Source organism: Oncorhynchus mykiss, chromosome 6 (assembly GCF_013265735.2).
Source record: "Oncorhynchus mykiss isolate Arlee chromosome 6, USDA_OmykA_1.1, whole genome shotgun sequence".
Lineage (NCBI taxonomy): Eukaryota > Metazoa > Chordata > Actinopteri > Salmoniformes > Salmonidae > Oncorhynchus > Oncorhynchus mykiss.
This window is the reverse complement of record NC_048570.1, coordinates 68,627,546-68,640,636: the sequence shown is the minus strand read 5'-3', so window position 1 is coordinate 68,640,636 and position 13,091 is coordinate 68,627,546. Positions and strand designations below refer to the sequence as shown.

Sequence of the window (13,091 nt, the reverse complement as noted above, 5' to 3'; positions counted from 1 at the left end):
CAAGGTGACAACTGAGACAGAGCTTTAATAAATAATAAAATATTTATTTTCTGGAATAAAGGATATGGTTAACATATTTGACAAAAGTGTTTGACAGAATACAGCAGATTTAATGCACATTGTGTAACAAAATCAGCATGGATTTACGTGGAACCTCAAACATTTCTGATAGACCCAAGATCCCGACATCGTGATAAAAAGAAAGACCCCAAATGACTCTGCTACTCAGATACTACAGAGCAGAACTATACAATAAATCACTCTATTCACTACAGATTGCATGTGCTCAGGACTTTTACATTGTACAAGAATAAATGGAAGTGCATTGTCACAAAAATATCCTGTGTCAAAAAGTTAAATGTAATAAGGGTGGGTTCCCTTTAATACACAGGGAAGTGTTCTCAACTAATACAACTTTCAGTGGCTTCTCACAATTCTACTGGATCTTAGAAAGTAGTTACAATACACTTTTATGTTTCACAATGTAAAATGCATATAATATTATCTGAAATGAAAACATAAAAGGCACTTAATTGACACGTGAATGGAGGCACCACTCCAAATGGCATAATCAAATTAACAAAACACAATAATGCTCTTGCACATTTGGCAGGGGTTAGTGGTTACTTTCAGCTTTGCACATCATAAACACCCCCCCACCTTGACAAAACTTCCTATGACACCATTGATTTACAAATGTTACATGCCTTTCATCACATGCCATACAGCCCAGTCCTACCAAAACATCACTGAAGGGAACTGAAGGTGTAACCACTATCTGTATGTGGACCCTAACAAGCACATTTGCCCTTCTCCTGGGTCTTGGGCTCTGTGATGTCTGTGTGACCACTGTGTCCGTTGGATCGCACGGTTCCATCAGGGATCCAGGACTTGTCCACACAGCGCTCCATCCTCTTCATGATGAGGTCCAGCAGGACATCCACAGCCTGGCTAACAAACTGCCCGTTAGCTGCACTTGTCTCAAAGTAAGGGATTCTGCACAGAAAGGAGAGCAACACATAAGATCAACATTGACTGATACGTCTCTGAATGAGGCAAACTATCTACCTACAACCTGAATAAGTTTGGATCTAACTGAAAGCTTTACACGAAGACAGAATATAGTTCTCAGCAGTTGAAAAGAAATCAAGGTTGACATTTTTTTATTGTTTGGGTGTCCTTTGTTTTTCGTCATGAAACATGCACTTGTGCTATAGCAGTGGAAGATGCATCTTTGAAATAGTAGAGGATCATGGCTCTCTAAAAACCACATTGGATTTCAGACTGGTGGATCCATCGGTTCACATAACGTAAAAAAATATGAACACTAACTACCACGACAACTCAATATGATGTGCGTCCACAAGATGGCCCACAAGATGGCCATTCAGCTCACCATAACAGCTTTTGAACATAACATGATCATAACTCTAAGCACTGGGGGCTCTATTTTCAGCTGGCCTTAAGCTCGTGCAATTGTCAAAACGCACGCTCGTTTGCAATTTAGACCTGTTAAAGCCGGTGCTGTTCTATTGTCAATCCCTAGTGCCAGGATTGGTAATTTACCTGTCGTGGCAATATCCAAGTTGTGTCCTTAAAAACGTGTGCCAAAGTGGCAATTTCAGTATGCACTGATGAAGATATTTAAGACCAACCAAAAGCTGACCGTAGCTCATTTTATTTACCTTTATTTAACTAGGCAAGTCAGTCAAGAACAAATTCTTATTTTCAATGACGGCCTAGGAACAGTGGGTTAACTGCCTGTTCAGGGGCAGAACGACAGATTTGTACCTTGTCAGCTCGGGGATTTGAACTTGCAACCTTTCGGTTACTAGTACAACGTTCTAACCACTACGACTACCCTGCCGCCCCCGGTTGGATACGGCATGGATTTTGACACCGGAAGCGCAGCCTATCCAGCAGTGACGCCCATATGCACATGGAACAAGAGATATGTGCTTTTTTAGTGTTCCCCATGTACTTTTTGTATTGATTTGCTGTTACTCTCAAAAAAGACACCCCTCCAAATGTATTTAAACGTTTCAGTCCTATTATGCAGTATCAACGGTAGGCCTAGGCTGTATTTTTCTTATTGAGAATGTGCCTCACACAAACAATACAATTTAAGGCAGACTATTTTTTAAGTGTGATATCTAAAAGGCCTATACTGATTGAAGCCAATTATAACAATGTTGACTGTCAACACTCCAGACAGAGCAAACACTGGATGTTTTTTTCCCCCCTGTTGTTATCACTTGTTACTGTAGCCTATGCTATTGAATAAACTCTATTATCAATCTACAATAGTCTAGGACAGAATATTCCATGCCCCCAGCCAAATTGGAGTTGATGACAATGCAAAGACCTTCAATAACCTACAGAACTTGCGACAAACACATGCAACATTGATTGGCCAGTGAGTGGTCAAGTCCTCTTCCCACCTACTTGTTTATTCATTAAAAAAAAAGAAGCCATTTCACGCCACCTCCAGCTGCGAAAATAGCAAAATTATTACTGACACACCCCTCGACCTACAGAGCTACCGCCAGAGCTTAGATTTATTGCGTTAGGCTTGTTAAAATAGAGCCCATAGTCTCTTACTGCATGGTGTTTGACCCCAAATATGGTGCATTTGTTAGTTTTAGTAAAACATAGGTCCATATCTAATCCCTTTATATTCATTAAATGTGTAATTTCAGGCCACAAGCAGGATACTTTATATATGTGTGTAAATATTTGCCTTTCCAGAAGGACCAACCTAGCCTAACGTTTAGTATCGTTCAAGATTCCCCTGCACAGCCTTGAGTAAACACACATCAGCCACTGCCTTCTTGGCAAATGTTTCAGGGAGGGTTAGTCATAGGTAAGGGACACATACCCATACTTCTCTGCCAACTCACGGGCCTCATCTTCACGGACTGCCCTCTGCTCCTGTAGGTCACACTTGTTGCCACAGAGAACAACATCTGGATTCTCGCAGTAAGCATGCATCTGTAATTGACCTGAAAAAGAGAATAAGCCCGTCATCAGCCCACTAGTCGTGATTGAAAGATATTGGTTAAGACACTGCACATTTCTTTGGAAGTCAACATGAGATTGTACATGTAGATTCTGACAACCACAGAAGACTTACTCATCCAATTTCTGACATTAAGGAAACTCTGCTCATTGGTGAGGTCAAAGAGGAGGAGGAAGCCCATCGCATCTCGGAAGAAAGCTGTTGTCAAACTCCGAAACCTGACAACACAAGAAAAAACACATTGTACAGAGTTTAATTCAGCTTGGAGAAAGTAAGCATTTGAAAGCTGCCAACAACTACCTGAGAGCCAGTGAGGGCTTGAGCAAGAGTGTCAGTGGGAGATGAGTTTTGGATTGGCTTACCTCTCCTGCCCTGCCGTGTCCCACAGCTGAACATGAATCCTCTGTCCTCTGCCTGCTGCCCCTTCTGGACCATTTGATTTGTATACCTGTCAGACAGAGAGAGAGTTATTATACCCATATAAAGCAGTGTGAGGTCACTCTGGCTATGAGGCCCTAAAAATATACATTCCTATTGGTCATCCTACATATACTATCTTGCAACCCAAAGTGAACCTAAATATTTAGATGGAAAATGTTTGCCCTGATAATCTCTACAATATACACAGCATGAGTGATTATGCTTAAATGACCCTGGTGTTTGGTTAGGTGGTGTGAAGTGTTTATTTTCTAGGAGGGTGCTGCTGAACTCAAGTGATATGTCATCTTTTCCTGGTCTGGGAGTTCCTCAGATTCCTAAAAAAAATAACAGAGTTCTAACGCTCTCTCTTTTGCACTATGAGGAGTAATGCTTTTAAAGTTACTACTTACTTTTCATGGTCAACAGTAAACCTGCACTACAAAAACGTTCACATGGAATGGAATAATTGGCTATTTCAAATGTTAACTCTTTCAACAAAGCAGCATACTAATTAGTCATTACGGGTGGTAGGGAGTACCTGTATGTGAATAATAAAATGAATGGTTCTCTCACACACGCGTGACAAATTGTGTGACTAGGGCAATCAACTTACCACTCGTTTTTCTCTGAAATCAATGCCCACTGTAGTGATGAATTTGGAGTTAAACTTTTTGTCTGTGTACTGGTACAGAAAGCTGGTTTTCCCCACTCCAGAATCACCAAGGGCTAGGAATTTGATGAGGTAATCATAGTCCCCATCAGACATAGTGAGTGCTTATTTCAGACCTGAAAACCAGACAACACCAAACATTGAAGAAAGCAATGTAAGAACTGTGCACAACCGAGACTGTAGATAATAATTTGTAAACTACCCTACATACATACAAAAGTATGTGGACACCCCTTCAAATATGTGGATACAGCCATTTCAGCCACACCCTTTGCTGACAGGTGTATAAAATCGAGCACACAGCCATGCAATCTCCATAAACAAACATTGGCAGTAGAATGACCTTACTGAAGAGCTCAGTGACTTTCAACATGAAACCGTCATAGGATGCCACCTTTCCAACAAGTCAGTTCGTCAAATTTCTGCCCTGCTAGAGCTGCCCGGTCAACTGTAAGTGCTGTAATTGTGAGGTGGAAACACCTAGGAGCCACAATGACTCAGCCGCGAAGTGGTAGGCCACACAAGCTCAAAGAACGGGACGGTAAAAATAGTCTGTCCTTGCAACACTCATTACCGAGTTCCAAACTGTCTCTGGAAGCAACGCCGGGAGCTTCGTGAAATGGGTTTCCATGGCCGAGCAGCTGCACACAAGCCTAAGATCACCATGCGCAATGCCAAGCTTCAGCTGGAGTGGTGTACAGCTCATCGCCATTGGACTCTGGAGCAGTAGAAACACATTCTCTGGAGTGATGAATCAAGCTTCACCATCTGGCAGTCCGTCGGACGAATACGGGTTTGGCGGATGCCAGGAGAACGCTACCTGCCCCAATGCATAGGTCCAATTGTAAACGTTTGGTGGCGGAGGAATAATGGTCTGGGGTTGTTTTTCATGGTTTGGGCTATGCCCCTTAGTTCCAGTGAGGGGAAATCTTAACGCTACAGTTTACGATGACATTCTAGACGATTCTGTGGTTCCAACTTTGTGGCAACTGTTTGGGTAAGGCTCTTCCTGTTTGAGTATGACAATGCCCTCGTGTATAAAGTGAGGTCCATACAGAAATGGTTTGTCAAGATCGTGTGTGGAAGAACGTGACTGGCCTGTACAGATCCATGACCTAAACCCCATCGAACACCTTTGGGATGAATTGGAACGCCGACTGAGCCAGGCCTAATCGCCCAACATCAGTGTCTGACCTCACTAATGCTCTGCTGACTGAATGGAAGCAAGTCCCTGTAGCAATGTTCCAACATCTAGTGGAAAGCCTTCCCAGAAGAGTGGAGGCTGTTATAACAGCAAGGGGGGGGGGGTCAACTCCATATTAATGCCCATGATTTTGGTTCCCAGTGCCTTACGCTACCATGGTTGAGTGCCTGCGAAATAGTTGACCCGAGGACAAAAGTTTTAGAGCTATGTTGGAGACAGACACACCTCTCTGTGTTGAGAGTCTAGCCTATAGCTCTCATGGTCATGTAAGTATGCTGACATAGTAACATGAAACACAAATGTTTTATGCGAAATTAAACTACATTTGCCTCCACGCATGTTCAGTAAGGAAATACTCGAACTAGATCCTGCTATAACCCCATCTGCAGTGAACTTTGACCTGTTTGCTTGGTAAATGTGGATAATCTCCTATTTGGGGCAACTGTTACAGATTGAAACTCTACACGAGAGGATTAATTGGGGTTAATTAGGCAAATAAGACTAAGAATTGCTCAATTGATCAACGGCCTGTAAAAATTCACAAGAAAAACATGTTCTTCCATAGAGTTGAATTTAGTTAAAATTTTATTGAGCGTTGTCTGGGCATTTGGAATTTTCACTGGCATGACTGGTCCTGGTCCATAAATAGTTTATGTAAATATATCAGAATTAATCCATGTGTTTTTTATAGATACAAAATATGTATTACACAAAGCTATAGTGCCATTCATTACTACAGAGTTATTATATAATAGCTAGAAAGTTGAGACCTGTGAATGAGAAAGAATGTGGTAGACACAAGATGAGCTGAACACAGATATCCATCAAGTTATATCCATCAAATGATATTCAAGAGAACAAGCTGGATGTGATTCCCACTGAAAGCAGTCCATCATATGACCAAGGTATGAAAAGGAATGATTTCACTCTGTCCAGCACTAAAACTCTCATCCTGAGCAAAATCAAGTTCTGTGATGAACACACTGTGACTGGACTAGCGGCACCCCATCTTCAGCCTCTCTGAGCTGTTCCCCAGTGGGAAATGGAATAGGCAGGCTTACATTCTAAAGGCTTGTATATGGACTGACTTATTAGGTTCACCGCACAACTGCACAGTACTACCTGCACACACTAATCGATTGACCTCGTCAAGCAAAAGACACAGTCAACTGTGTTATTGTACAAGTAAATTATATGTCTCAAATCTCTTGGTCGCCAGGCAGTTCATGCTGGTATAAGTGTGCACCATCTGACCAGCAGGGACACATTTTCAGAGGCTTTCCCAGAGAAACAGGCCCCCAGGCTTGCGGGCAGCCCTGCTCTTTCATAGGTTAGGCTCACTGAGGCGGCACCAATCGCCCCCAATGGTAATCAGATTAACTGCAAAGGTTCATGTGAAAGCAGGCTGCTACAGAGGATGCTAATCATGTAGGCCAAAGACTTAGAGTCGCTAGTGAAAGTCTACAGGCACCTTGCACTGTCTTCACAATTAGCTGCCGTAAAAAAAAATTCTAAGAAGGAATAACAAACGTTTAAAACATCTTACCGGTCTATAGAACCTACTCCACATTCTCAAAGTGAAAGAAAAATTATAACTGTACCAACTCAATAAAAAACATGGGGACATGGTCATGGTAGCCAAGAAAATGGCCTGCCCAGCATTTTTATACACGATCCTAAGCATGATGGGATGTTAATTGCTTAATTATCTCAGGAACCACACCTGTGTGGAATCACCTGCTTCAATAGTTTGTATCCCTTACTTACGTGTTTAAGTGTTTTCATTATTTTGGCAGTTACCTGTATGTTGCCATAAGAGTTGGGTAAAGTTGATAGAATCTTATTCACAGCTGCCAAAGGGACTTCAGCCAAGCATTAACTCTGGTGTGTGAAGACATACACAATCAATACATATTTTTTACAATTAGGAAAATGTTTAATCATTTGTATTTACTTTAAAAACGTGGAAAAGATTGTGTAGATCAGTAGGGGGGAAAAAAATCAGGCTGCAAAATGTGAAGACTGTGCAAGGGGTGTGTAGACTTTCACAAGGCACTGTATCATTGAACTGCCTATCCTTCCCTAAGCTACAGCCTGTAGAGAATGAACAAGAACAGCCTAAATTACATATGTATCTAGTTATGCTAAATTCATTTTTTACTGAAAAAAAATAATAAAATGAATAGTGGGATAACAAGTAGTAGGCTTGGTAATATAGGTAGCATAGGACAAAGAAAGTGGTTTAAAAAATACATGTCATGAGACTAATCTTATCACAGCTTCTACAAGGAAGCCTGGACGGCTGTGATTACATGTGTTGCAGATGAGCAGCAAAATAAGGTTGTTTGAGCAAGCCCACTATAGTGACTGCAGTATGAAATATTTTAAGGTGTGAAATACAACCTTGCAAGTTAGACAGAGCATATTGAGTAGGCTTCCTGCACTTATTTTTGAGTGAAATCACAGCTATGCACTGACTGGCTAGTTCTACCTCACTGCCTGCCACTGATATCAGGTAAACATTCATTCAGAACCCCTACACATTTGTTCATGAATTTGTTCATGCATCACAAATTATTTGACTCACATCGCTGCCCCTGCCCATTTCTAAAACAGAAGATCCAAACTGAGCTCGTACACAAACAAGGATCAGCTAAAGTCCTCTTCCCATAAGGTGTTTTTGTATGTTCAAGTGAAAGTGATTGAAAGAGGCTTTAGGCAAAGCCCTGTTCTCTGGTGGTGTGAATTTCACACTAGTTGGAGGAAGGGAAACTCAGATTGTGCCAGCAAGTAGAACAAAGCCTTTCAGACATTCTCAGAGCAGTAGAGCTGAAGTACCCGCCCTGGGCAGTTGGCCAACTATAATGGCATACTCCTCGAAGAAGGAGGTGGATATGCAGATGACATGAACTTAAACTACACAAGGATGAAGGGTGTTGCAGCACCACAATACTACAGCACTCATCTCAGATATGTCTTGACAGAATGACTTGCCAATATGCATCTGAAATATCATCAGGTTTCATCATGTTCAGGGCTGGAAGCACTATTTTGTAACATTTGGAGTATGAATATGTTTTATATATCTGTAAGTGAAGAGACATTATTCTGATGATGATGAGAAATGGTTAACAGATTATTATGGGCGGCAGGTATCCTAGTGGTTTAGAGCGTTGGTCCAGTAACTGAAAGGTTGCTAGTTTGAAGACATTTAAGCCTTATTGTTCCAGGGGCGTTGGACAATGGTGACCCTGGCCATGATCCCACTCTCCAAGAATGTCTCAGGTGGAGTTGGGATATTTAAAAACACACCTGTACATGTGTGAAATAGGACCAAAAATATTATTTGATTATGTTTGCGGTCATTATTAGAAACATTTCAGACAACACACACGCAGGCACACAGAAGAAGAAAACAATTGATTAGCTGACACAAACCATACATGAAACATAAAACAACATCTAATAACCCCCAACTCAGTTGATCCTCATGTGGTTGTCGTGACTGGTCATGTTTTACTCCATCAATGACCCTGTTTAATAACCATATCTCCCAGTTTGTTCACAAGCTCAATTGCTCAAATCTCAGATTAGACAGACGTCTATCTCTGAATAGCTGACAGATGTAAAGTTAACTAAAGACAATCTAAAAGTTAATTTAGAATAAATTGGTTTATCATGTCCAGAATGTGTTTAAACCTTGAGAAAATAAAAATGTATTAACACAAAGACATACACCCAATTAAAAACGTTTCCATTTTTAGTTTGGTCTGAGCTGATGTTTTTAATGCATGGCATGTCTCCAGACAAAATGCCAGACTGGTATCCCTAAGATACCATACCAAGTTAGTGAGGTAGACACCTTGTGATGTTTCGCCAGCCAAATGGATGCAGGTTTATGGATAGATAAACCTAGATAAATGTAGCCAATTCAAGGGTTGTAATTATGAGGTCTCATTACACTTGAACAGTTTCCCTCTACATTACTCCTTCCACTGGAACAAAGACTCAGGGAAAACGATTAAATAATGTAAGGTGTGCTACGTTCAACTCTGATCACGTCACCTTGTTTTTATATATTATTATGAGAAAAACTATTTGCTAGTTCAAATTGGCATAGACCTGTGTAGGTTATATAAGCCTACTATACCAAATGGTATTGCGCTCTCAAACTGTGATCAAATAAATAATTAAATTGATACACAAGACACCGTAGAGAAAGCCACGTGTACCACCAGGAGATAAGTCTTACCGTTCTCACTGATGCCAGAATGCTTTGCTTATAAACCTTTCCTACAGTCAAGTTGCCTCATGGGTGGAATGTTATTAATATTTTTCACAATGAATAAACATTTTAAACAATTAACACCGAAATCCGATTGTTTCTATGTCAGACGGTTTTGTTATCAGTCTTTATATATCAGTCTTCTGTGATGTATAGAAAGTATAATATTGGGAAGCAAACTCAACATATGAACTCTATAACGTTATCTGACATGGTACAAGTCTCTTATTTTTGAAAGTCCATAACCATGTGTATGAGGTGTACTAATTTGTTTTAAAGTAGATTTGTTTAAGACTACCAAGAAACACTGTGACCCTGATTTAGCCCACTGCAGTATAAGGTTCAAACGTGATCAGGAAAATTTGACAGGAAAATGTTACTTCGATTCCCAATGAAAGTGTAGCATTCCTACCCTACCTGTTATGGCTGCGATCCCTGTACTTAAGTACAGTCTACACGTAGCCTATGCTGTGTTACAACGTAGGTGTATCCAATTTAAGAGTTCACTTCAAGACAACTATAAAAGCGGACACATCGCATTGTGTAAAAACACACAACAAAATGTAATTGCACTTTCAATAGCACTGGCTTCAAGTAGGCCTAGTAAAAGTGAGCAGGAAATAACTTCGTTTCACTGCAGCCTCAGCTCAGTGGAAATGCAGGTGGCCCATTATACGATAAAGTAACCCCGTCCTGAAAAATTTGTAACATGTTGCACTTATAGCGGTCGATAGAAACAAGTCCGCTAAACAGCTCCATATGCCGAGACATTTATTACGCTAACTTTATTTCGAGAAATTCAACTTACCAGTGTATGTGCGTCACTTTCTTATTGGTGTTTCGTGTAGAAGCGCCCTCTCAAAAGCGATGACAATTGGTTGATTAACAACAAAAAACTCACTAAATTGGGTTTACAAAATCCTTTCGATCCATTTGTTGCATTAACCCTCTTCACAATCAATGTAACATCACTTCCCGTCCAGTTGCAGTGAGCCAGCCCCTCCCTCTCTCGCCAAACGGTAATAGACCTCAGTGGGAGTTCCGAACGGAAAACGACCCTTCCCGCGCAGGAGTATTCTTTTGGAACTACGCTTCGATCACATCCACAGGGTCTTGCATTTTGGTACACCAGAATTACATTATTTTCCAATGAAACGCTGCGTTTGCCTTGCAGCATTGCGTTGGAGAGACAGTTGACAGTGCATACGCCAAAGGCTTGACAGAAATTGTAGCAGAAGGTGAATGTTGAACTTTTGTTGCATACATATCCTGATGATGCTGCATACTATTTTCCGCAAAACACTGTCGGTGTGTTCTAAGCATTACTCCCCAACCCTGTGCGTCACTTCGAACACACCAACAGGTCATTGCCAAAATAGTTTGCAGCATCATATGGATATGTGTGCAACAAAAATTCAACATTCACCTTCAGCTCGGGGGGATTTGAACTTGTAACCTTCCGGTAACTAGCCCAACGCTCTAACCACTAGGCTACCCTGCACACATATCTCCATTAATTCTTGAAGAATATAATTTATAAATGCCCCATATAAATGCCCCGAGTTTAGTTTAACTGTCACACTCAATGAGAACCCAAAATATAAGCTTGTTTTACTCCAATGTTTGTAAACATTGTAAATGTAAACAAACACTGTATAGCCTCATAACATAACATGGTTAAAACTATCATTTTTATTTATGGTCAGTCCGTACATCCATAGCTCTGTCTATTAATCTGAGAGTGGTTACATTTCTCCAGATCCATCCCTCAGCGTTTTACCAAAACAGAGGCGGGGCGCCTGTTTGTTATTGTTTCATCTGTCGATTTGCCCTTTAAACTGCTGCATATTATCAAGATAAAGTGTCACCAACAAAAAGGTAAACAATAGGCCTATTGCAACTGCAGCATATGGCATTCATTTTTCCCACGAAAATAGCACTTTTCAGTAGTGCTCAAAGCATGCCCTTCTAGGAGCGCAGATTTTCTTTTTCAACTCGAATCAATGAGCCCAATCAGTTCTCCATGATGACAAAATCATTAACAACAGAGTAGGGCTGGCTAATAAATCCTTCTTTTTGGGGTCATGCTCAGGTAAAACAATTTGGTTAATTTATACTTCCGAGTCCTATTCTTGAAGATCAAGGGGTATAACATATATTGGAATGACTGGAATTCTGATAGACTTTGGTTTTTAATGTAAAGATATAATTTTATCGTATTATTGAAGCCTACATAATCAACCCATAGGGTAAAATTTAACATCCATATGTGGCCAGCTATGTAAACTTTAACATTGATTTATCCTGCAATAGATGTCGTTCAATTGGTAACAACATTTTTGTCTTCTTCTAATGCCTCTTAAGGGGAAAGTAATCTTAAACCGAATGGAATCAGATTATATTACTGAGTTTGGGTAATCTAAAAGTTACGTTACTGATTACAATTGGACAGTTAACTAGTAACTAACGGATTACATTTAGAAAGTAACCTACCCAACCCTGCTGACATTACTGGATTTGTGAGATCTTTCAGTAGCCGAAGGGATTTTATTTGACACTTAATTCACATGTCTAATTTACACACCAAACCACAAATCAACTGAAATGATTCCTTGATGGCCACTTCTGCTTAGGCCGCTGACTACACTTGTCCCACCTACACTTGCATCGTTGATCCTGGAAGAATAGAAGAGATTACCCAAAGCTTTGCCTTGTTTTGTCAAACTGATGTTGTTTGACATTACGTTTTTACAGGAAGCACACAAAGCTTTCTTCATAGGGCTCAATTGTGCTGTAGATTTTTTTTAAATCAAAATTTTAAATCACATGTGACATTACCAAGCTGCTACATATACAGAGAAGGAAATGTAAGCATTTGTAAAACATTGTGTGCATGATACAGCATTAGTGAAGTAAACGCGAACCTCAGCTAGATACAGCATATGAATAATAATGACATGCATTGTTCTATGTCCCTGTGGTGTCAGATTCTTTATAACATGTGACATTGCAGAACTCTCCACTCATACTCAACCAGATCCTGCGCTACTACAATTACACGAATTAAAAAAAAAAATGAAAAAAAAATCACCTTTATTTAACCAGGTAGGCAAGTTGAGAACAAGTTCTCATTTACAATTGCGACCTGGCCAAGATAAAGCAAAGCAGTGCGACACATACAACAACCTGCTAATTGGTTACCTGCTGTGTAAATTCAAACCTGCCACAAAAAGTCAACTTTCACTTTCTAGGCATAGCTAGCTAGTGAGAGACAAAGGACACACAAATCCTATATTGATTTCATAATTTTTCTTGCTTTAACATAACTCACCACGATATTTTATGAAGTGTGTGTAGACCAAAACGTCTAGCAATTCCAACAATTAAACAACTAACGTTGAAAAGAAAGCAACATTTGGTTTGAGTACAAAGGTTAAACATCTACGGCGTTTGAAAGGGGACATGATAAACGACAAGAATAAACTTAAAATGC

The 13,091-nt window shown here is 40.3% G+C and overlaps 1 protein-coding gene across 3 annotated transcripts; it reads right to left on the bottom strand.

Moving 5' to 3' along the window:
* Nucleotides 1-23: 23 nt before the first annotated feature.
* On the bottom strand, nt 24-13,063 carry LOC110526430 (ras-related protein Rab-27A). 3 transcript variants are annotated; one of them, XM_021607416.2, is made up of 6 exons: nt 12,930-13,063; nt 4,053-4,225; nt 3,382-3,467; nt 3,134-3,237; nt 2,879-3,002; nt 24-996 (listed from the first exon to the last, which is right to left on the bottom strand). In XM_021607416.2, exons 2-6 carry the CDS (start codon nt 4,203-4,205, stop codon nt 792-794), a joined length of 672 nt encoding a protein of 223 aa, XP_021463091.1. In that variant the 5' UTR covers nt 4,206-4,225; nt 12,930-13,063; the 3' UTR covers nt 24-791. The 3 variants fall into 3 exon arrangements, with proteins under 3 accessions (XP_021463091.1, XP_021463090.1, XP_021463092.1); XM_021607415.2 differs by lacking the exon at nt 12,930-13,063 and adding an exon at nt 10,407-10,623; XM_021607417.2 differs by lacking the exon at nt 12,930-13,063 and adding an exon at nt 6,860-6,978.
* Between the last annotated feature and the right edge of the window lie 28 nt (nt 13,064-13,091).

Bases quoted from the DNA above. Each gene is read 5' to 3' on its own strand.
- LOC110526430 (XM_021607416.2), bottom strand. From the start codon at position 4,205: ATGTCTGATGGGGACTATGATTACCTCATCAAATTCCTAGCCCTTGGT. The intron at 3,468-4,052 runs GTAAGTTGATTG...TCTGTCTGACAG, and splicing joins ATTTCAGAGAAAAACGAGTG to GTATACAAATCAAATGGTCC. The intron at 997-2,878 runs GTATGTGTCCCT...CTTTCTGTGCAG, and splicing joins GAGTTGGCAGAGAAGTATGG to AATCCCTTACTTTGAGACAA.